Below are 23,543 nucleotides of genomic sequence, written 5' to 3' on the forward strand. Positions count from 1 at the left end.
GCCATCTCCCTTTTCCCAAAGGACTCCGAACTTTCTTCATTTCCTAAATGTTAAAAGCAAAAATTAATGTTACTTGCAGTCTTTGCGTAGTGGCTCAGTCCTTTTGCATACAGAATGCATACATGCAAGCTGCAGCATGCAAGTATGAGCCGTTCTGACTCACCACGGCAACTTTCTGTTTGTGACACCCAAGGCTCTGCACAAAAATATTTATGCTTTATGTACTACTGATAAGACCTTTCATGAAAAAAAATTAATGTTTGCAAGATTTCAGAAAAAAATGAACATAAGATTCCTCTCAGATACCTTCTTCCCGTGTGAGGTTGACTGATCGAGCTCTGCTCATTTCACCTGAAAGAACAAACTCATACTTCAGTCCACAGATAGTTATGATGACTACTGCCAGTTCAAAGAGCATGAAATTAGTGCATCAAATCTGACTGCAGTATTATTTGCTGATATTGAAAGATATTTGGTTCAGTTATCGGCAAGCAAATTTGGTGCTATTATTGCAATGCTCTTTATGAGGATCAGTAGCAATATCTGGTTAAACAGATGATAAATGGATTTCAATTACAAAATCTGCACTGCTTGCTGTGAGGCACATTACACTGAAGGACACTAAATTTGTGCTACTGGCCTTCATCAATATACGGGTGAATCTGCAAGCAAGTAGTTATTGGCAGCCACCTAGAGAGGCACTATTACACATATATCTGAGGATGCATGACAGCCTATTGCTCACCTTGTCGACTGAACCGAAGTCCTTGTGGCGAGTCTGTGAGGAACAAACAAAAGAAAAAAAGAGATGACAAAGGAAAAAAAAAATAAGTCAGCAGCAGAACCTCAAAATGCCGCTCACAAATGTGCTTGTACCTGAGAAGCAAGAAAAGCAAATACAGTTACAAACACTGATTAGTGTTTGTGATGCCTCTATTACTACTATATAACACCCTACAGGTTAACTATCTAATTACTTCATAAATCAGATACACTATGAACAAAAGATATAATTCGAACAAAGGCAGCTCAGCAGCATATTGCAGACATCACTTATAGCCATTGAAACAGTCATACACAAGCTGCAGCAACTAATTCGCATGAAAACAAAAATAATATATGAAATTACACGTATACAACAGTTTAAGACAGCGTCACGCAAAATTAATATTTTACCTTTATGGCAAGGCTCAGACAAAAGAATAGCATGCAAGTAGCTTTCTTCACTATCATGTCGAAAGCATAAAAAGAGATGCCCATATCACCAGTATCAGCCAAAAAGTATGCCACGAGACCATTTTCTATTACCTTCAAAATGAAATGCTGCATGCTGTAGTGAATCTGCAAGAAAATAAAACAAGAAAAAGCTTGAAGTAAAAAAATTACCAATATTTACAATATCTACCAAAACAGTATTATGCAAAATGGGCATCCCTCACCAGTACGGTGTGGCTCAGGTGATGCAGCCAATGCTAAATGACTTTCTCCTGCACATTTTGACATAAAATGTATATCTTGATTATGAGGCCTCTCAAAACAGTACCTGCAGTTAACTTCTTACCAGGATTAGAGGAAGATGCTGCACATAGCTTGTTTCCTATATTGGGTATTGGGAAACCAAAAGACGTGTATATAGTTTGGTTGTCAGTTCCATCATTGTCCATAAGCAAATGAAGTTTCAAGAGGATGCTCAGAGGGCAAGACAGTGTGGCTTCATTCTTACACTGCAGTGTACATGGACGAGAACTAAAGGAAAATACTTATTTATGTGGGCTTCTGTCTTTCATCCATGTCTGCGTGCACTGCAGCCCAGCAAGCCTTTCACTACTAACCTTGAAAAGCAAATGAACACTATTTGAAGAGTAATGGAGGAAAGTAAACATGTTTGCATGAGTTTGGAAAAAAAAATGTGCCAAAGGTCACCGTACCGTGGTGTCCAATCCTGAAGTTTAAAGGCTTTAAAGTTTGTGAATACTGAGGTAACATATCTAAGCAAAACCAAAGGTCTAGAACACTTTATTAGCCCTCCTCTGTTAACACAGAACATTCAAATTATTCCCTACTTATGAGTCTCAAGTTTCAGACTTGCCTCCAACAAAGTAGCAACGTATGTCAAATGCAAATAAACTTACCATTCTTCTCTCTTATCAGAGCATTCCTGTTAAAGATACCAAATGTAAAAATCAGCCACATTACATTATACATAACTGACTACCTTCGCAACTGAAGTGGTGCCTCTGGTACATCAAGTTCCTCTGCTCCCACTTCTGACTGATCCGACTCGTCAGATGAGTATGGTTTCAAAATTATCCTTCGCCGCTTGCCTCTTCCTTTCTCTGTGAAAACCATTAAAATGTTAGACAAAGGTATCTTTAGCACAATTAAAGACACACTCACCTTGATCCGTTGTTGCACTCTCATCATCAGTGTATTCTGCTCTTGGCAGTTTTCGCCTTGCTTCATCATACGATGCTGAAATAGAGAGTGACACTTATAAATAATAAAGTCAAAGCTTGGCAATGTCAAATATGTGCTGCTTTCCTCATTAATGTAATTTTATATTTTTATGCTATTTGTAGAAGTATAAAGAATTGCAACAATTAAATTTATGGCATACATTTACTAACAAATTGTTCAACTGCATAGTCAGATATAACTCAAGAAAACACTGGGTCTTGCTCCTAAAATCATTAAACAAGGCTCCACTTAGAGGTGTTATATTCATAGACAGCTTTTATGGCTCCACAGCAAAGGCTAGAAGTGAAAGGGAAGGAGGCGGACCTTTGTCTGCCTTGGAGTGCAGTAACACACAGTGCCAAGCAGTTGAGGACAACAGCCAATTGAGGAAAACAAGAGCTCAGTACAAGACAATCGAAGGATTAACCGTAACAATTTCAAAAAACCAGTAGACGTCATTGCTGAACGGCCTCCTTTGAGTGGCACCTGCCACTTTTTTTTCTTGAGTTGTATCAAACTATAGCATATCAGTCTTAAGAACAAGAATATTCTGCAAAACCATGAGGAGGAAGGAAGTCCTAATTATATAGTCCCAATGGCACATTACATTTGCTATAACTTCACGTATTCAAGAACAATAGAAGGTCACAATTTACGAAGATTAGTTTTCAATGCTGTCTGTGTCGTACCTGTTTTCCTGATCGCCTTGACATCATACACTTCAGAAGAATTGACGTCAAGCTCCAGTCGTGTCTTCACGAGCTTTTGGATAAGTGCAGTATTTTTTGTTGTGGGCCAAAGGCATTTTGTGCCATTTTCTACAAGCCAGTTGGATGCCCCCACAGCAACACTGTTTCCTTCCACAAAATGCACTATAGCATACATATCCTATTAAGAGATAGATACATCAAACAAAATTACTGCTAATCAAGTTGGCTTCCTGAAGAAAGGGCACTTTTCACACCCAGAGATGAAATTAAAAATTCTGGCGCAGAACATGCACTAACATCACAAGATCACATAGCACATGGATATGTCTGTGTGCTGTCACTGCACTAGGAACAGGAGGAAAAGTCACAAGTAAAATGTCACAGATACCCTTATATCCTTGCAAGCTGAGCAAAAACACAAATAAATGAGATACAACCGACTTCAGTCTGGTATACCAGCAACCATAAATGAACACACAAAAAGATGCCACAGAATATGTACAACACATAGGCACATATCTTAGATGTGTGCCAACATCACAAATGTACAGATAAAAGACTTACATAATAACCACTGAAATGAACTGCCTACACATACCAGAACAGCATTTCTGTTAATTTATGTACATTTCACATCTAACCATTCCACATGTGTACATACACTGCATTGAGAGGGGTCCTACTAGTGCCATTTAAAGGCACATGGACACACACACACACATACACACACAAAAAAAAACATGTCAATGCAGTAGGCAGACCACAGTACAAATAATTTGCCACATGTAGCAATACAAGGTAACAGGATGGCAAGCATTCTACAAAGCAGCAGCACATAATTCACACCATGCCAACAGGTGAACATTCACAAAGGTTTTTGATAAAGGAGACATACAGCCTGCCGCATGCACACAAGGCAAATATCAAATTAAATGCACCTACATCACAGGCACATAATATCAAGATCTGAAAGAGTAAAGCAGTTTCATGCACAATTACACTCAAAGTAAACAACTGCCCATTCAGTGCTTGTAGGATCCATTCAAGTGCTGATTAAATGAATAAGTGGAAAAATGGCATAGTCAGACTTAGACTCTCCAAAAGGTATCAGGACACACTTTGTTTTGATGTCAGTGACCTTCCATGACTGAAGAGGCCTGTCAGTTTCTCTGACAATGAAAATTCCCAATTTGGATGATGCACAGGGAATTGTGTACAAATCACCAAGAACCTTCAGCTTCTTTCCAATTATCACTTTGTGCCCATGATCATCATGAGCAAAGTTTACGATCATGACCACAGTTGAATCAGCCACAATGCAAATGTTGTTGCCCAGTGATGTCCTCAAAGTGAAGTCTGGCAGAGTTGCAACATGAAACTGTGGACCAAAGCAGTGTTCTACCAGTGGGCCGTTGCTGTGTGTCTGAGAGTATTTTACTTCTTGCTGAGATTGCTCCTTTACACTAAAGAAGGTTCCAGTAGCCATACGTTCAGCAATGCGATTACCAAGCTGCTCTTGTGGCCTCTTAGAGTGTTTAACTAACTTCTTCAGGTGACGCATGTAATCCTCGGCAGGAAATGCACTAAAATTGTCAAGTGCACCATAGTTGACAACATCATCACACAAATGCACCAATGAATGAACATTGTATGAAAGGTTCTGCTTTCCATACAATGCCTTGAATTGCGTAACAAAGCAAACAAGGAGGTCTTTTGCATAGTTACAATACTGACGACACATGTCAGTGCATGAAAGAATAGTTATTGAAACATGTAAAATTAGGAAATGAGAGTACAGCTTTCAGGGCAACACATCATGGAGTACTGAAGGGCCAAAGTAGAGAAGAAAGCAACGCAATTCAGTTGCTTTCCACCTGTCAATATCCCTTAAGGATCGTGCTTTACGAGCAAACTCCTCGCACTGGGTGCCTGCCAGCACAAGCAGCTGTTGTGAGATTTTGTCAACTGAAGAAGAAGGCAAACGATGTGCCAATGAACCTCGCATCCACATTAATATCAATTTTTTTGTCACTCCAATACAAACCAAATGCATGTAGTCCAATGGAAATTGTGAAACTAAGCCAATTGGCAATGCAGAGAGAGGGGTATCTGCAACGTGGTGTTCTTCCTGATTTTTTTGGGCAAAGTCACTGTCAGTACGCAATGGCGCCTCTGTCTCTAGGAACACCACTCTCCCATCCACATACTCCCCTTTCTGCTGGCACTTCCCACAGCCATAATAACCTGAGTGTAGCTTAGTGCCTAAAATGAAAGCTCGCGCTGGGGCGTCACACACAAATCCCTTGATAGTTACTGAATATGTCCTGTCGCCAACTTGAATGCCTTCATTCAAAAGTTCTAGTAAGTCAGAGACTAATGGGCCAAGGTAATCATTTAAGGATGCAGGTTTCTTGTAGCCATGATAGCATCCTACAAGGAAAACACCAGTACCTGGGAGGTCATCTGCTCTGGCAAGGATCGGCCAAAACTGACTTTGGGAGCTTTTAGCGAGTGGAAGGCCATCAATAAAAAACATTAGTCCGATGCTCTGCGGGAGTAATGCTCTGTCAGGCAATTTACCCAAGATGCTTTTCAAGCTCTCCGCGATTTCGAAGTGGACGTACGATCCCCCAGCACAACTTTTTATCTCAGCAGAACGCGGCGTTTTAAGCAGAGTTCGTGCATCGGAAGGCAGCTCTGCGAAGCACGTGTGCGTCTTCAACAACTTGAGCAGCGAAGAAAGCGCCTTTAGTGAAACGTTTTCCGCGCACGCCCAGTTCGCTAGTTTCTGGGCTATTTGGAGCAGATCATCTAAACAACCAACCGAGCTCTCAGAGCTAGGGTCACTAACACTTCGTTCGCTGTAGTCACCAATTGCTAGCTCCGATTCATGAGTAGCTGAGAATGAAGGCATAATTGTGGAACCTATGTCTTCCATATTATGCTCGCCGACATCACCCACCGCGGAAATAAAATCAACACCAATGTTCTGCTCATTTGATGTGCTCTCAAAAGAACCACGAGAGGTGCTTTCTGCGCCAGTATGGCCGAAGCCACTAGTTGAAGGTTCGCAACCGCGAATATCAACTACACATTGTTCAGTTGACGCTGCACGGCCGATGTCACTCGCTGAGGGTCGGCCACAACCTACCAGGCTTTGTTCAGTTGATGCACTGAAACACGGTTCGTTTTGTAGAGCACTCTCTCCTTCTATGCTGCGCATTAGTGGCTCTACAGCTGCATCTAGTCGTCGGTGCTTTTGCCGGCGTGACAGGGCGCTTAGGGCTTTCTTCTTTCTTTCAATCGCCGTATTTTCATGGCCTCACAAAAGCAAGTCAAGTATAACAGCACTTACTTTTGCAGGATGACGGTTCCCATACGGCACTACACTTCCCGTTTTCGCCGTTTTCAGACGATAGCAGCAGGTGTTGCCAAAGCGAGGCTAGCCAGCCAGACAACCAGAACAAAAGGCATACAAAAGGCGCCAAATCCAACAACGCGATAGCAACACCGCTATGCGGGTAAACCGGTAAACTGGCAAGTGACAAAATTGCTAAAAAACAATTGTTAACAAATTAAACTTCAAAAAAACTTTCGAATAGTTGGTTTTAATTAAAACACTTGTAGATAGGCATTTTATTTTCAAACTTTGTGTGAGGAGGATTTAGAAAAAGATACTCGACTTAGGCAGCCATATGCAGCCAAGTCAAGGCACAGTATGCTGCCAACATGGCTGCCAAGATGCTGCTTTGTTTATGATGCTGCTAGGCGTTTATAGTTTCAACTTTTGGCATTTATGCAGAATAGAGGCATACGAACTTTTGCATTCATGCAATATACAAGCTTGGTTGAAGATTTAACTTCGAAAACGCGTCGTTAGATGTGAGTTAAAAGCATCTCGTTAATCGTTTACTGTGGAGCGGAATTGCGAGCACGAAGTGACGGATATTGGGCTTAATTGTTGGATCGCGAGCGCGTGGGAACATTACTTTCAGTAGTCGTTGCCTTGCGTTCGCGTAGCTTAATTCCACCCCGCTTTGAACAACTGTGAGATGAAAGAGGCATCGGAAGAAAGGAGCATAGCAAGCATGCATTGTACAGTCGGACGGATGTCAATCGTGCTCGGTATATCACCCCTTCGCACAGAATTAAGCGCACGAGTATACGTATGTACCTGCATGTTCAAAACAATGACAGCAATTTTAAAGGTTACTAAATAATGCTTGTCGTGATCGCGTTCATTCCGCGCGTTAAATAGCTCTCTAATGCCGGTGTTGAGGTATGGTACGTGAACATGCAATGGGATTTTCTACACCTCGTTCTGACTATCATTATACTGAAATATATATATTTATGAGCATGCATCTTGCTCGAAATGTCCCTTCAACGTTTCTGAACTGACTTCTTGTTGGAGACGTCGTTTAAAAGTTTTGTAATAAACTTCTTCCCGGAGACGTTTTTACAACGTATTCATCTAGCACAAGACATTGGTGGACGTTTGGAGCTGTGTCAAGATGTCATTAAGACGTTTTGTGTTTCGTGGTCTGTGTCTCGTCTGCCCTTCTCTGTCCATTGTGAAGTTTGCGCTGTTTTGCTCGGGGAAGATGAGCGTGAAAAAAAAATGGAAAACAGATACGCACATCTCATTTCGTTCCCGTGCCTTGTGCCCAGCGCCATAGAGGCGCTTGTTCGTGTATGCGTTTCTTCTGCTCTGGCGAAGAACGGGAGGGGTGGGTAGCCTACTGAACGCCACTTCTCGTGTTATGTTCCAGCGCTCAGCCTCCGCAACCCACGGATGCCGTCCCCTGCGGCCAATTGTTTTCCCAGCAACGCTACAGCCCCAGTTTTCGGGACACGCAGCGCCATGCTTCGTACCTGGAAGCAGTTCCCCCGCTTCTCCCGCCATCGGGCGCCAGGCAGTCGTCGAAGGGGCGGCTTGGATGCTTGCAAGACACAAGCCACGGTCAGCGTAGAAAGCAAGTTCCACGACGGGCGACAGTAACTGCCTCGCCCCTCGGTGACGGCGTTCGGCTGGTGATCCCGAGGAAACGGGTTCAAATCACGACCGCAAACGCAAATGCGTCCTTGTGCTGTTACAAATCAATGCAGTCGGAGTGAACCTCGTGCTGTGGTTCTGTCTTTTGCGCTCTGTGCCTTTGGAATAGTAGGTTACGAATAACCAAGAACACGCTTAGCTTCGTTGCTTGAGTTCTTAACATGGGTGGTTCAAGATTCCAAGGTGGGAGTAGGATGTGCTTTCGACGATAAAAGTTTTTATTACCGTTGAAATACATTCGCCACCCGATTTTCCACAAGATCTAAGGCATACTAAAAATGTTTCGAGTCCGTATTATTGTGATACTGAAATAGATGACGCAGTCGCCACAGAGTGAAATAACAGTAAAAATAGGATATACGGGTGATCGTTAAATTAGATTAAACAGCGTCCCTAAAATAGTATCTTGCACAACGCCTGAAGTCATTCGTACATACAAAATGCTGGTGGTTAGACAAATTTGCGTTCAATCAAATAGAAAGTGATTTCAGATTTGGGCGCGAATTACAAGTTTCAGAAAGTTATCGTTTCAGATAAGCGCAAATTTGACTACATCGTTTTCAAAGTACGCAGAATAGCGTTTACAAGTGCGTTGTAGCTATACTTATACCTATACATATTGTGTATTGTTAGCATTAGAACGAGAAAAAAAAAAGATGTGAAAGAAAAGACTTGGCACACAAATAAAATACGGAAAAGTAAAATGGGTATATTAACAATTAACAACTGGATTACAAATACACTTTTTCGTTTCGCACACGCACGTTCGCACACAGTTTTCAAACGTCCGCTCTCGGTGCTGACGCACCGCTAACTCCTTCGCAAATTCTTCACTCGTTACCTTTGTTTTTGTCTTAATTCAATAAAGTTTTTTCACTCACTCACGCGCCCGCTCTCATTGTCGACGCACCGCGCACTGCTGGTCGGTGTCGGGAATTCCCGGCGCAATAAGTCAGCCGCTAACAGTATGTGCTGTAGATATCATACATCCATTATCTATGTGCATGCTTACACAGACACGGGTGTCTGAATCGGGATAAACCAAGGTTTATAAAAACAGCGTTCTTCCGAATTGAGATCAAGTGATTGTGGTTGAGAGTCATGAAAAATACTTGTTGGTATAAATTCTTCTTGAATAAAAAGTCTGCATTGAATAAACTTTTCAATTATTGCTCTAAATGATCAGGTGCGATAACGAAAGTTGCTGAGCTCCGCGAAAATGATACGACTTGCGTATTTTTGGCGATATAGCTTAGCGTAACCCTTTTTATTCGGCAGAAGTGAAGGCCGACGGAGTTTGAACATTACCACGTCACAACGAGGTCCGTGCCTCAGAATAAGCTGCGATTATACAGCATTCTCATGTGTGCTTGGGTAAAGCAATGCAGATCCTTCACAGGCAAACAACAAAACTGCGTTGTTGTGACTCTGAGATAACCGCCAGAGGCTGCGGACAGAGTTGCAGGCCTTAACCTAAAAAGAGCGGTACAAAAATAGCAGAATTATCTAGGAAAACAGTTAAGTATTACCACCAAGGTTTAAAAGTAGTCGAAAATAGCAAAACCAGAGCAAACATATCCCCTGAAGCAGAAATTTAGCTCAGGAATTCATGACCCTTCGACATAGGGTAAAAGTTGCTCAGTAACTTAGAAGTCTGAGAGCATCGCTATTGAAAGGAAAAGTGAGACCACGGGACATTTTTGGACACATGGAAAAGTCTGTGCTTTGCGAAAGCCCACTGATATGTTTCCATGGAAAGGGAAATGAGCAACTTGAAATGTCTTGGACATCTCATTTAAGTGCGTGTAGTACACTGGATGACGCTTTTACGAAGATATAACCTATAATCTGATGATGCGTAGTAAAATCTCTCTTTCTTTTTTTTTTTCATGTATGTGCTCGCACCGTCCAGGCGGCCACAGAAACCAATGTGGAACGTTTTTGAAAACAAACTGCGTACAACGAGCGTACTAAAGGAGGATCTGCATATACGGGTGTTACGATGAACACTTGAAAAAAAAAAAATGAGGCAGTTTCGTGGGAGCTCAAGGAACCTACAGAAGCAGCCCCCGGACCGCAGAACCCAGTTTGAAAACCCCTGGTCTAGAAGGAACTTTTCTGACTTGTGACTCAAGGGTCACATGTTCAGTTCCCATCTTTCTCAAGCTTTCTTTTCAGCGCAATCAATTTACGCTCTTACATGTTATAATGACGTGTAAGTCGTGTTGCTACCTTGTAATCACACTTTATTTAGTGTTTTAATCGATTAGCGTCACATGACGTGGCGCTCACGAACCTCTCGACAAATAATTTTTTCCGACAACGCCGATTGTCACAACAATACTGTTTTTTTTTTTTCGCGGAACGGAACCCTTAAGGCCCTATAGATTACGGACATGCAGAAAACCGAAATACAGTCAAACTCACAACAGTATCAGTTAGAATAATATTGTTAAGGTTTATTTACAGAATGGTTCTGCACCTTAGCCTGATGTGCTAACCAACAGATGGTGAGCTTCCTCTTCTTCCACTTCTATCCCGGAGAGCCTCTTTTTGCACTTTGTTCTCTTCTGTTCGCATGCCTGACATTTCCCCCTTCGCAGGCGAAGCCCCTGGGCTGTCAGTCAGAGTCCCGAGCGAGAGTGGCAGCGCTTCATTCTTGCGACATGAACTACCTGTGTTTTCCGAGAGGGGCGACCTTGGGAACATTGGCGAGACACGACGTAGTTCAAGTCATTGATGCGTTTGAGCACAATAAATGGGCCTGTGTAGTGCGACAACAGCTTCTGGGACAAACCACGCTTGCGGAGAGGTGTCCAGAGCCACACTAAGTCGCCGGGAAGATAGGAGACATCTTGATGCCGACGATCGTAGCGCTGCTTAGAGCGGTCCTGCGAGGCCAGAGTGCGTAATCGGGCTACCCGACGAGCCTCTTCAGCGCGGCAGAGGGTGCTCGAAACAGACGGCTCAGTGTCGAGCGAGAACGGCAAAATGGTGTCAAGAGAACGTCGAGGCGGACGGGCGTAGAGGAGGAAAAATGGACTATAGGAAGTTGTCTCATGCTTCGAGGTGTTAAGGAAGCACGTCATCCCAGTTCTTGTGCCGCGAGTCAACATACATCGCAAGCATGTTCGTCAGTGTCCGGTTTGTACGTTCGACGAGGCCATTTGTCTGAGGATGGTACGGCGTAGAGTGACGCAACTGGCAAGTACAATAGCGCAGAAGCTGTTCCACAACATCTGCCGAAACTGGCGGCCTCGGTCACTGATAATTACACGAGGAGGCCCATGACGGAGGACGACAGCGTGAAGAAGAAAGAACGAGACGTCAGCGGCGGTGGCGGAAGGGATGGCGGCAGTTTCACAGTAACGCGTGAGATGATCAACGCACACGATGACCCAGCGATTGCCTTTGGATGAGCGGGGAAACGGGCCTATGAGGTCAACACCCACTTGCTCATATGGTGTGGTCGGTGGTGTCACCGGATGTAAGTGGCCCGGCGGAGAAGTGGTGGGAAGCTTGAACCGCTGGCACTGCACGCAGGAGTTCACGTAACGCTGAGTCGTTCGACGCATATTTGGCCAGTAGAAACGTTCCTTAATGCGCGTAAGAGTCCTGGCAAACCCCACGTGCCCAGCTGTAACGTCATCGTGCATAGAGTGTAGAACAGAGGAGTAGAGGCTAGCCGGAACGACTAGCAGAAAGCGTGCACCGCCAGACGAGTAATTTTTTCGATACAGCAAACCATCGCGAATGCAGAAAGGGTTCGCGGGTGCCGGATCATGAGCTTTTTCAAAAAGTGATACCAAGTCTTGATCTTTTCGTTGTTCTCGCTGGAAAGCGGCAAGATCCGGAAATTGTACTGAAACGGCGGCAAGATAGTCGTCAAAGTTGTCATCGCAGAGGGTAGTTGCGAGAGGCAGCCGCGAGAGGCAGTCAGCGTCAGCGTGTTGGCGGCCACTTTTGTAAGACACTGTAAAGTTGAACTCTTGAAGGCGTAATGCCCAGCGGGCCAGCCGACCGCAGGGGTCGCGTAGATTCACCAGCCAGCAAAGCGAATGGTGATCGGTGATGACTCTAAAGGAACGTCCATAATACGAGCGAAACCGCTGTACGCCAAAAACGACGGCAAGGCACTCTTGCTCCGTCACGGTATAGTTGCGTTCAGACTTGCTAAGGGTGCGACTTGCGTAAGCGACGTGTTGGTTTCCGTCATGCCGTTGTATGAGCACAGCACCCACGCCGATGCCACTTGCGTCAGTGTGGAGTTCAGTGGGAGCTGTCGGGCTGAAATGACGCAGTATGGGCCGTGAGGTAAGAAGAAACTTGAGCTGGCGAAACGCAGAATCACATTCAGGAGTCCATTTGAAAGGAATATCCTTCTGCAAGAGGCGTGTGAGGGGGTAGGCTACTTCAGCAAACTTAGGGGTGAAGCGTCGAAAGTAAGAGCAAAGTCCCAGGAAGCTCCTGAGTTTTTTCACAGACTTGGGCTCTTTGACGCAACTGACAGCTTCAATCTTCTGTGGGTCAGGCCTAACACCGTCTTTGTCAACCAAATGCCCAAGCACAACGATCTGTCGTTCACCGAAGCGGCACTTCTTAGAGTTCAGCACAAGACCCGCTTCCTCCATGCAGTTAAGGACCACAGCTAAACGGCTGTTGTGCTCGGCGAAGGTCCTCCCGAAGATCACTACGTCATCTAGGTAACACATGCAAATTTGCCACTTCAGTCCACGCAAAAGAGTGTCCATAAATCTTTCGAAGGTAGCCGGAGCATTGCATAGGCCGAAAGGCATCACGTTAAATTCATACAACCCATCAGGAGTCACGAATGCCGTCTTCTCCTTGTCTTTCGGATGCATCGGTATCTGCCAATATCCGGACCGTAAATCAACAGATGAAAAGTAGGCAGCTGAATGGAGGCAGTCAATGGCATCATCAACACGCGGGAGCGGGTAAACATCCTTCTTGGTGACAGTATTGAGGCGGCGATAGTCGACACAAAATCGCCAGGTGCCATCTTTCTTTTTCACGAGAATCACAGGGGCGGCCCATGGGCTAGATGATTCCTGAATGATTCCTCTTTGCATCATATCACGGACCTGTTCGTCAATTATCTTACGTTCTGAAGGTGAAACACGGTATGGTGTCTGTCTAATCGGGTGTGCAGATCCAGTGTCGATCATGTGATGGGTGCGGGAAGGCGGAATCGGTGGTGGCTGATCTCGAGCAAAGTCGAACACGTCCGCATGTTTCATAAGAACCTCCATCAATATTCAACGATCGTTGGTGGGTAGCGATTGATTTATCATGGACTGAAACCGGGAATCAGCATGATCTGGACGTCTAGTTGAACGAGCAACGCCGTCACTGAACGCGGCGATATGCATAGAAAGGCGTTCTTCAAAGTCGGCGAGTTTCAAGCCACGCGGCAATACGGCAGGTTCATTGGTATGGTTGACAGTCCAAAGCGTGGCACGACCCTCGTTCACTCGAACAACGCTGCGGAGCACCAACACACTCTTTTTAGCACCGGAAAGGGAAGCGGGTTTCACCAGAGCGTCGAAGGCATTGGGAACCGCGCCCGAAGACACAACTGGGACAAAGATGGCGGACATCGCCGGAACGACGGTATCCTCGAAGACAGAAAACACTTGGACAGCCCGCGGCGAGTCTTCTATGAGGGCCGATCGAAGGCTGGGGCTTATTGATATCTCGCCACTGTTGAAGTCGAGAGTTGCGCCACACTGCTGTAAAAAGTCAACTCCTAGAATAACGTCGTGCGTAGAGCGAGGGAGCACCGTAAATTCAGTTCTAAACTCGTGTCCAGCCATCGCTACATTTACATAACAAATACCAAGTGGAACCAACGATTCTCCCCCTACACCTCGAAATATGACAGTTCTATCCCAACCAAACATAATTTTGCGGCCGAGACGGTTCTTAAAATCTAAGGTCATCACGGAAACTGCAGCACCCGTATCCAGTAAGGCCATAACACAAACACCATCCACTAACACTTCCAAGCGGTTCTTCAACATAAAGACCGGTAGAGGAATTGGCAATATCGATGACCTGGCGACCGCACCTCCATCGGCCGCACACGCTAGTTTCCCGGTGGCGGAGAAGAACGGCGGGGAGAAGGCGATTGTCGAGAGCGGCGGGCAGGAGAAGTCAGGCTGCGATCAGAAACTGGTGAGTCGTTGCGTGGTGGTACGTAACGGTAGGAACCCGAAGGAGGGGGATAGGTCGGGTCACGGACTTCTGGACTCACGGTAGAACGGCGATTCCACCATTGGCGCTGGTAGCGTGGTGGCGGGTTCCGGCGGCGGCAGAATCTGGATATGTGGCCAAGCATACCACAGCGGTAACAGACGGGTGGTTCACGAGCACGGTCCAAATAATAGTCCTCGGTAACAGGATCGAAGCGATCAACAAAGTCCAGCCGCTGGGGTTGTTGCGGAGGAGGTGGCGCCCTGTAGTGGGTACGAGGTGGGGGAGCAGGGCCATATGAGTCGTTTGGGTGGTTACGGACGAGAGGAGGAGCGGTAGAACGCCAAGAAGAGCGCTGGATGGGAGCTGCCTGCAGGGAGCAGCTATCGCAGGGGATTGCACTGCAGTTCACATCATGATGGCGGGAGAGCTCATCACGGACAATTTGGCGAATCATGTCGGCCAAATGCGGGGGCTCATGTGAATGCTCGTGAGAATCCACGCTTGCAACAGTGGTCACGTTAGGCAGACGGCCGAATTTCGGGGTTATGCGACGCAGCTTTAAAGTTTCGAATGTACGACAGTGCTTGATCACGGCCGTGGGGAATCCAAGTTTTCTTTTGTAATTAAAAAGTTGTATACGTCCACCGCGATGCCCTTTAAGAGGTGGCCAACTCTGTCTTCGTCGGACATGCTCGGATCCACCGCTTTGCAGAGTTTTAGGACCTCTTCTGTGTACATTGTGCATGTTTCACCAGGCCCTTGGGCTCGCTGGAATAAAGTCTGCTCAGCGCATTTCCGTTTTGCCGTGGTATCCCCGAAACAATTTCGAATCTCCTCTTGAAAACGCTCCCAGCTCGTTAAGGACGCTTCATGGTTCTCAAACCATGTCAGGGCTGTGGAGTCCAAGAAAAAAAACATTTGCCAGCATTACAGTGGCATCCCAGCGATTGTACTTGCTCACCCGCTGGTAATTGGTGAGCCAGTCGTCCACGTCTTCGCCAGCCTTGCCAGAAAAGGTCCGCGGCTCACGGTAATGCCAGATAATGCTGCCATGCGGGTGCCGCTGGACCTGGCTGCCGTGCATCGCTGTCTTGAATCATTGTGGGTGTCAAAGGGGGGAGCCCAGCGAGTCGTCGGCTCGAACGAGGTAGAGAGGTATCCGTGGTGATCTTTCAGCACCTTCCACCACACTGTTAAGGTTTATTTACAGAATGGTTCTGCACCTTAGCCTGATGTGTTGTTGTTGTTGTGCTAACCAACAGATGGTGAGCTTCCTCTTCTTCCACTTCTATCCCGGAGAGCCTCTTTTTGCACTTTGTTCTCTTCTGTTCGCATGCCTGACAATATATCAGAGGTAGCAATAGACTTCCGCGGCATCGTCAGCTTTGTATTGTTTTGTATACCGCTTGTAACGATGCTCTCATAGAGCATTATCGGTTATAACAATTAAATCTGGTAACTGCAGCAATCTTACTCTCCCTGTCCTTTGTTGCCATCGTTCATCTCTACTGCTCGCTATCCCCTTCCCGTCCCTTCCCGACGGCCGGAGCTCGCGTGCTTAAGATATTATATAGCAATTGCTGCGGCCGACAGCATTTTTTTTTTGCTTTATTTGTTATCATTTTAACGCGGTAGCGTTAAGGAGCTCGTGTCGCAGAAAAGCCGGTGTCGTCGGCGGCGTTGGCCGTGAGCGATAAATCCCGGCATGCACTTCATAAATAAAACGCAACTTCCAAGATGGGCTGGGTGGGAATCGAACCAGGGTCTCCGGAGTGTGAGACGGAGAGGCTACCACTCAGCCACGAGTTTTTTTTCTTTATTGCTGACTTTGACATTTGAAAGTGAAATCAGAAATGCAGTGCATAAAACGTATAAGCCAGGCTTCGGCAAACACGGATTAAAATTCTGTCAGCGACACCAAAACATCAAGCAAGGTAATCCATTCTGGTGGATCAGGGAGGGCTCGGTAACACTCTCTTAGTGAAACGACACTTTCAACAAAATGCTCCCGAACAGGACGCACGACAAGATCAGCATGTTCAAATTGCTTCCTCGTTTTCCATATTGAGTGCAGGCCCAGAAGCATAATCAAATCATATGGTATATCCTGTGATGTTTCTATCGGCAAGAACCTTATTCCATATGGATCGAGTGGTAACTGTTTCTAAGCGTGCGCTGTAAAACATCCCAGTGAAATATTGGGTCCCAGCAGTCAAGAAAAACATGCTCTATTGTTTCAGGTTTTTTTTTCATAAAAAACAATTGGTAGTCCAGGGTATGAAGATGCCTTTGCTATGAAGCCATCCATGTCTTAACGGGTAGCGTGTTAGTGTGCAATTTAAAGAAAATAGTTTTGACTGAAGATATTACCGGCATTCTTTTAACTCTTTTAAGAACGTCTTGTTCGGGGCCTTCACGGTATGGCAAACGGTACAATGGCGGGGGAAGCATGATGTCAGTGAGGTCTCTATAGAGTTTCTTCTTGGTGACATTGCACAGATATTCATGAGAGAAACGCACATTTAACAACCTATAAGCAAGCATAACTTCACGCAGATATCCAGTCACGGCACCGCACATATTTTGACATGACGACACCACGAACCCTGGAAGGAGTCTGCTGAGCCTGACTTGAATCACTGTCCGGAGAAATGGATTGTTTTGGTCGCGTAGATAAATAAAGCGCCATACAACCTGGAGCATAAATAAATGCACAAGCCCTAGTCCTCCCTTCTTGGCAGGAAGGAAAAGATTGGTTCGACTTGTTCTCTCCCATGTCGAAGCCCAAATGACCACAGCAAAAACACGATGAATTTTTTGTACACTGAGCCTCATGGCACCCAACACATTCATTACATACCAGATCTTAGATACAAAAGATAGAAAAGGCTGACGCGTGGCAAGGAAGGCAATTGTCGATGTTTTCCCGAGCCACAATCTGCACTCAGCCACGAGTTCGATGCTTGAAAGCGGTACAAAAGCGCTTCTAGTGAATGCGGTGTTGCCTTAGAAACGTGCCGTAAAACTTTATACTGCGGTGTATATCGGTAATTATGAGCATGTTACTTACAGAAGTCGCAGTTACACGAGTAGCGAAGTACGTTTCCGCTACATTTCTTCTGCGCTCTGCGCACATGCAGAGCCATCTTGCGGCAAACACAGAAGAACCCCTCCTCGCAATGTGCGGCGCTGCCCCGACACGTGGCGCGCCACTCGCCCCTGACGTTTCGCCGTGCACCCTCACAGGTTGTAGAATCAAGCGTCCTTCCTTTCTTTAGATCACTCAAGAGCATACCGAGCGAATGAGTGGGCGGTGCGAACGAGGTGCAATAACGCTATTGCGTTCCACTCTTGAAGGCGAAGCTTAAGCGTCCTCCAATTTTTTTAATAAGCCGTTATCACCAATGAAAACACGGACACATTACGACCACACCTGTCAAACTTGGCTCGCAATTTGCAAACTGGCGTATGAGGAGCTGGCTAAGCCCAGCGACAAATCAACCCGATAAGAAGTGAAAAGCGCACGCCACCACGCATGCACCCGCCTTGTGCACCACGGGCGCCTACATGCCGTGGCGGCGTAGGGGTAGGTAAAAGACACTTTTATAGTCTCCTTAGGTTGAGCAGTTCATTGTTTAATGTTTCTGAGGGTGCGTCTCGCGTCGAAACTGCGCCGTAGTGTCGGAAGCTGTGTATACGCCACGTGCACTATCCGTAGCCGCCAGTCTCTGAAGTGTAAAAGCGCCTTGCTAGCACAGTTGTATTTTCTCTTTTTGCCGTCACATTTCCTCCAGCTCATCAATTTTTTTTCTGCTCGAAAGCGGCCTTTGTTAAGAATGCCAGTGAGCAGAAGGCTCGCGAAGCTCCCGCCGATAACGATAACGATAGTTGGTTCACAGGAAAGGAAAGGCGCGGCTATTTGTCACACTTGTTCTGTGGACGCCTGACCTACCCCAAAAGGGAAGGAAGGAAAGTGAGAGTGAAGGTGAGAAGAGAGAAAAAAAAAAGCCGCGAGTTCAGAAGCACCCAAACTGATTCGCCGATGTCGTTTGCATCACCACACACCGCTATAATAGAGGGGCCCGGTGGTAATAGGTCCTGCTCATTTGCATCTACAATGGCCCGCCCCAAAATTAGCACAAATGGATATCGCTGACATAATATGTAGCATTACCACGCTGAAAATTGCATGGTCTCTCAAAATTAGTTCAAGTTGACGATCTATTTCTGCTGCTTATTTCTAGGTGCTTGGTTATGTTTTCTCTTATTACATTTCTGGCCTGTTTAAGCGCATGCCTAACGTTTAATTCAAAGCACCAATGGCCACAGTTAACCTGCCGTTTCATTTTTATCGTCTATCCAAGCTAGCCAAGGTATCGGTCTCAAATTTTACAGCCGAAAATATCCTTTATTACCTCTCGCTTTTATACTGAAAACTACGCTTCAGTCAGTCGTGGCGGTGCCTAACTATATATGTATGTATGTATGTATGTATGTATGTATGTATGTATGTATGTATGTATGTATGTATGTATGTATGTATGTATGTATGTATGTATGTATGTATGTATGTATGTATGTATGTATGTATGTATGTATGTATGTATGTATGTATGTATGTATGTATGTATGTATGTATGTATGTATGTATGTATGTATGTATGTATGTATGTATGTATGTATGTATGTATGTATGTATGTATGTATGTATGTATGTATGTATGTATACTATTACCGCATGCATTGGCCGACAGGACTCAGTGGAAAAGGATGGCAGGTTAGCAGATAGTACCGAAGGCCGAAATGCTTGCTGGAGCTCTTCTCGGACAATACTAGCGACAAAGCCGACCGTCGGCTGGGAAGCACCGAAAAACGTCTGAAGCATCTTCTCGCAAAATGGAACGGATGATGTCGCGGAGAATATCCGGAGTAGCCCCGAAGGCCGAAAGCGGCTCTGTGAGCGAAGCGGCGGGTACCGGCCTGATGTGGTCGTATAGACCGCTGCTGGAGCACCCTTTCCATTGTGATTACCTCCGTAAGAAACTCGGCAATCGTGGTCGGCGGATTGCGCACGAGGCTAGCGAACAGTGGCTCCCTAGCGCCGCGCATGAGATGGCGCACCTTTTTTCTCTTCGGGCATGGCCGGGTCAGATCGTCGGAACAGCCTGGCCATGTTCTCCACGTACATAGTTATAGTCTCGTTGGGCATCTGCATGCGAGAGTGCAAAGCCCTTTCCGCTCGTTCGCGGCGATCCGGGCTGGCGTAGGTGTGCAGGATGCAGCAGAAGAAATCGGGCCACGATGTTAGGGCGCGCCTTCGCGATTCTCGTACCAAGTACGAGCGCCATCTTCCAAGCTGAAGAAGACGTTCCTGAGCTTCGCGGTGTCGTCCCACTGATTAAACGAGGCGACCCAGCCAGTCTTCCTATTAACAGGACGCTTACATCGTTTACAGAGACCGCTGATGCGCATCGCGCGCTATTTTGCCGTCCCAGTTTATACCCGCATCTAGACCGTCCTCTCCACTATGGAGCCTGCATAAACCACACGTGCTTCTTTCAATACCCGGCATCAGGAAGAAAGTCGAGCTATCGACGACAGACCTAAAACAAGTAACTCTCGAATACTTCCATGAGCACCATGCAAATCGTTTGCACGTCTACACCGATGATTCAGTGAATGCCGTGAGTTCTTCAGGCTCCATGGTCATACCCTCAATTAATACAGAAATAAAAGTTGGGACAATTCACCAGACTTCTTCAACAGCTGCAGAGCTAACCGCTCTTCGTGTCGCAATTAGGCATATCAGTCAGCAGAGCCCTCAGCGGTGGTCTATTTTCACAGATTCAAAAGCAGCCCTAGCTGCAAGCCTTAAAAGCGGCTCTTCGCCGTGGAGCCCATGAACAACTTGTTGCAGAAATACGGCAAATTCATAACTGTGCAATTAATGGACGACATAACATTATCTTCCAATCGCTTTCAGGACACAGCGGCATAGCGGGCAATCTTCGGGCGGACGAGGTCGCACGAACAGCCCACCACGACGGCGATTGTGTGTTGATTCCCTTTTCCAGGGCAGACGCAGCGGGCAGGCTTCGCGCACTTGCGCGGAAACACACACTCTCCTTGTGGAATTCTGGCCAGTTTGTGAACTGCCGCTTAAAATCCCTGGACCCTGACCTGAAGCTCCGGCTTTCACCTGGCCTAACCCGACGCGAAGAAACTTTGCTGTGCCGCCTGTGGGTTGGTGTAGCATTCACAAACTCGTATTCTTTTATGATAGGCATGGCAAACAGCCCTGCATGTGCAAACTGTGGATGCGACGAGTCTATAGGCCACATTCTTTGAAAGTGCCCTATATATACAGTGAGGAAAGACAGTGTCTATGCCATGCGCTGGAGCGTCTAGATGGACGCCCATTGACTGACATTAAGATTTTAGGTCCCTGGCCACGGCGATCTTCTGCGGTGAAGGCCTCCCAGGCACTGCTCCGCTTTATGAAAAGCACAGGCCTAATCTAAAGACTGAATTTGCTGTTATGTTCCGTGATATGACTGTGAAGTGATGTGGTGTGATATGTCTGTGATGTGACTGCACTAACTTCACCCATCCCTTTCTTACAACTTTTATATCCACTCACCCCTTTCCCCCAGTGCAAGGTAGCAAACCGGTTTCTTTTACCGGTTAGCCCTCCTGCCTTTCCTCCTCATATTCCTCCTCCTCCGTTCAAACTACAGTGAAATAGAAGTATGTTCAAACGTCTTCATTTTGACTGCCGTGGAAATGCTTAAGCAGTCGTGGGTTCTGTAGCGTGTAATAAGTTGGAGCTTGCATGACAGGTCGAGGGGCGGTTGCGGTGGTGAATTCCAACGGCCGTGCTCCGGTGGTAGGCCTAGGTTCCTCCGGCTAGAGCGATGCACAGGAGTGTCGACTGGCACATGACCTGAATCCTGGGAGTGCGGAGGAGTGCGGGACATATACTGGGATCGACACCCAGCACCTCCACCAAAATATGTCGCGGACAACAGGGCAAGACGTGAACGACAGGGCTAAGCTGTAGGAGCTGGCAGCATTCCGAACACAGAGCGCGAGCCGACTTCAGTGTCCTTTTCTTCCAGGCACAAGACCATAGGGGCACTAGGTGGCAATATATATATATATATATATATACTATTACCATTACTATCGCTGTCAGATAAAACGCAATGAGCATAACTTCAACGAAGTGAAAATAAAAGGTATTTGCCTCAACTTCGCATTCCTTGCTCCCGTTCATTTTATTTATAGTGTAATAAAAGATGGCTCGCTCGCAATTGTCCCTACTGCAGGTTTTCTAAGCGTATGCATCTTAATACCAAAAAGAGTGAGGCTACCAGCTCTAATACGGAACCCAACCTCAAGTTTGGCTGCGCGACTGCAGCGCGCGCTCCTCCCCAAGCGGCAAAATTTTGAAGCATTGGTTGGGCGCGGCGCTGATGCGGCGCTTGACCTAAAGCCCCTCCCTTGATAATTTGAAAGTAGCGACACTCTCCTCCGCGCCGCGCTTTCCTCCTCGATTCTCCTCGCGCGGCGGTGGCGAGCGCTGCGCACGACACGCTTTTTCTCCTTGACGCCCGCCGGCCGGCCGCAGCAGTGAGTGAAGCGCGAGCTTTTGGGCCAGGTCTGCGCTCCAGGAGTGCACAAAATTTTTGCAAAATTGCGAGAAAAGCATTGAGAATGCCGAAAGTAAAGTTCATGAATTGATTGGTTTCTTCTTAGAACTGTTTGAATGGGGAATACTGATAAACAAAGCTTTCAGGCGAGTTCAGTGCTACAGGCACTTTTTAAGTCACATATTAAGGTTTTACTTTGTGCACCTAATCTAGTACTGCCTCTGACTGTGTTTTTTTTAGAGCGTGAAATCTGTCACCACGGTAAAACTTCGGAAAACGATCCAGGCTGGTGCTTTGAACTTCAAGATCAGAGAAGGCCAAAGCAGGACCTAGTCTATTTCGCTACTGCCAAGCAATCTCTCTAAGCATAGTATATGTCACGTGATCAACCATGAGATTGGATTATTGGTTAATTGTACATTCATTGACTTACGTTGTCTGTCATATCTCTATTATAATATCTGACGAGACAACTATACATTGACTTTTAATTCTTATACTTTCTTGTTTTCTCATAAATGGAGGTGGGAAAAGAGCAAGCAATAAAAATAACATACTACTATCAGCGCGAGGTTCATGTCTCTGTCGAGGAGGCTTCCTCTACTTCAGGACAGGTCGGTGAGAGAAAATTGATGGAACTGCGTTGGGCCTGTTTTTTTTCGAGTTCGTGTAATATTGGCGGCTCAAACTGGTCTTCAGTGAAACGTAGCTAGAACATAGAGCGATGAGTTAATCACTCAGGCTAGGTGAAAAAAAAAAATCTTGCGTAAAATTGAAATGAGTAATATGTCACAGTGCTACGAATTGTTGCTCGCAAAATGTTCCCCTATTTTTCAATCATGACTATAATCATTATTGATTGTTTAAGTTTCGTATATACAGAAAATTGATGCAATGATTCCGGCTGATTTGAAATCGATGGGAAAACTTTTCTCGCAGTAAATGAATACGCGGAATCGCGGTTTTAGAGCTCCAGCTTTCAAAGCGAAGGTAGCCTGCCAACGCCTAGTAGTCATGGTCAAAGTGAAGCGTGTGTGATCATGTGAACACCTCCTGTACATTGGCCGTATCCCTGATAAAACGAACGCATACTTTTTAACCCACGCGTGCGTCGAAGCATGGCAAGACACATTCAAGAATTGAAAAAAAAACATGCCGTACGACATAACTAAACTAGTGCAGATTACCCGCAATACCCCGGGTTTACTTGCCAAAGAGTTTCTCAGGGCCAGCATTCATTGCTCCCGAGTAACTGACGCACACTGCATGTACAAGCTGGAAAGGCTAGCTCCTCTACAAGCCCGAATTTTGATTTTTTGTGAAGGAGGCCAGGGATCCTAGCATAATCGCGACAAATGCAATCGAGAGACTGTAATTTTCCAGTTATCTCTGACAGCAAAAAGCAGATTATAGCGCCCTATTTCTGACTGTACAGAAGTCGAAGCGTGGTAA

The 23,543-nt window shown here is 45.9% G+C and overlaps 1 protein-coding gene and 1 long non-coding RNA gene across 2 annotated transcripts; both read right to left on the minus strand.

Annotated features, from left to right (window-relative positions):
- LOC146187046 (uncharacterized) lies at nucleotides 1–774 on the minus strand. Its single transcript, XR_014707898.1, has 4 exons — nucleotides 746–774; nucleotides 307–351; nucleotides 164–196; nucleotides 1–43 (listed from the first exon to the last, which is right to left on the minus strand). It is a non-coding gene; the product is annotated as an uncharacterized LOC146187046 (long non-coding RNA).
- A 1,437-nt stretch (nucleotides 775–2,211) lies between these two features.
- On the minus strand, nucleotides 2,212–6,765 carry LOC146187047 (uncharacterized). Its single transcript, XM_084608169.1, has 4 exons — nucleotides 6,523–6,765; nucleotides 3,147–3,345; nucleotides 2,398–2,472; nucleotides 2,212–2,336 (listed from the first exon to the last, which is right to left on the minus strand). The coding sequence occupies exons 2-4, from the start codon at nucleotides 3,340–3,342 to the stop codon at nucleotides 2,212–2,214; spliced, it is 396 nt and encodes a 131-aa protein (XP_084464295.1). The 5' UTR covers nucleotides 3,343–3,345; nucleotides 6,523–6,765.
- Between the last annotated feature and the right edge of the window lie 16,778 nt (nucleotides 6,766–23,543).

Source organism: Amblyomma maculatum, chromosome 6 (assembly GCF_055883805.1).
Source record: "Amblyomma maculatum isolate TAMU_Amacu chromosome 6, ASM5588380v1, whole genome shotgun sequence".
Classification (NCBI taxonomy): Eukaryota; Metazoa; Arthropoda; class Arachnida; order Ixodida; family Ixodidae; genus Amblyomma; species Amblyomma maculatum.

Coding starts and splice junctions, on each gene's coding strand:
- LOC146187047 (XM_084608169.1), bottom strand. CDS start 3,342: ATGTATGCTATAGTGCATTTTGTGGAAGGAAACAGTGTTGCTGTGGGG. Junction 2,473..3,146: donor CAAGGCGATCAGGAAAACAG/GTACGACACAGA, acceptor TCTCTATTTCAG/CATCGTATGATGAAGCAAGG. Junction 2,337..2,397: donor GAGTGCAACAACGGATCAAG/GTGAGTGTGTCT, acceptor TGGTTTTCACAG/AGAAAGGAAGAGGCAAGCGG.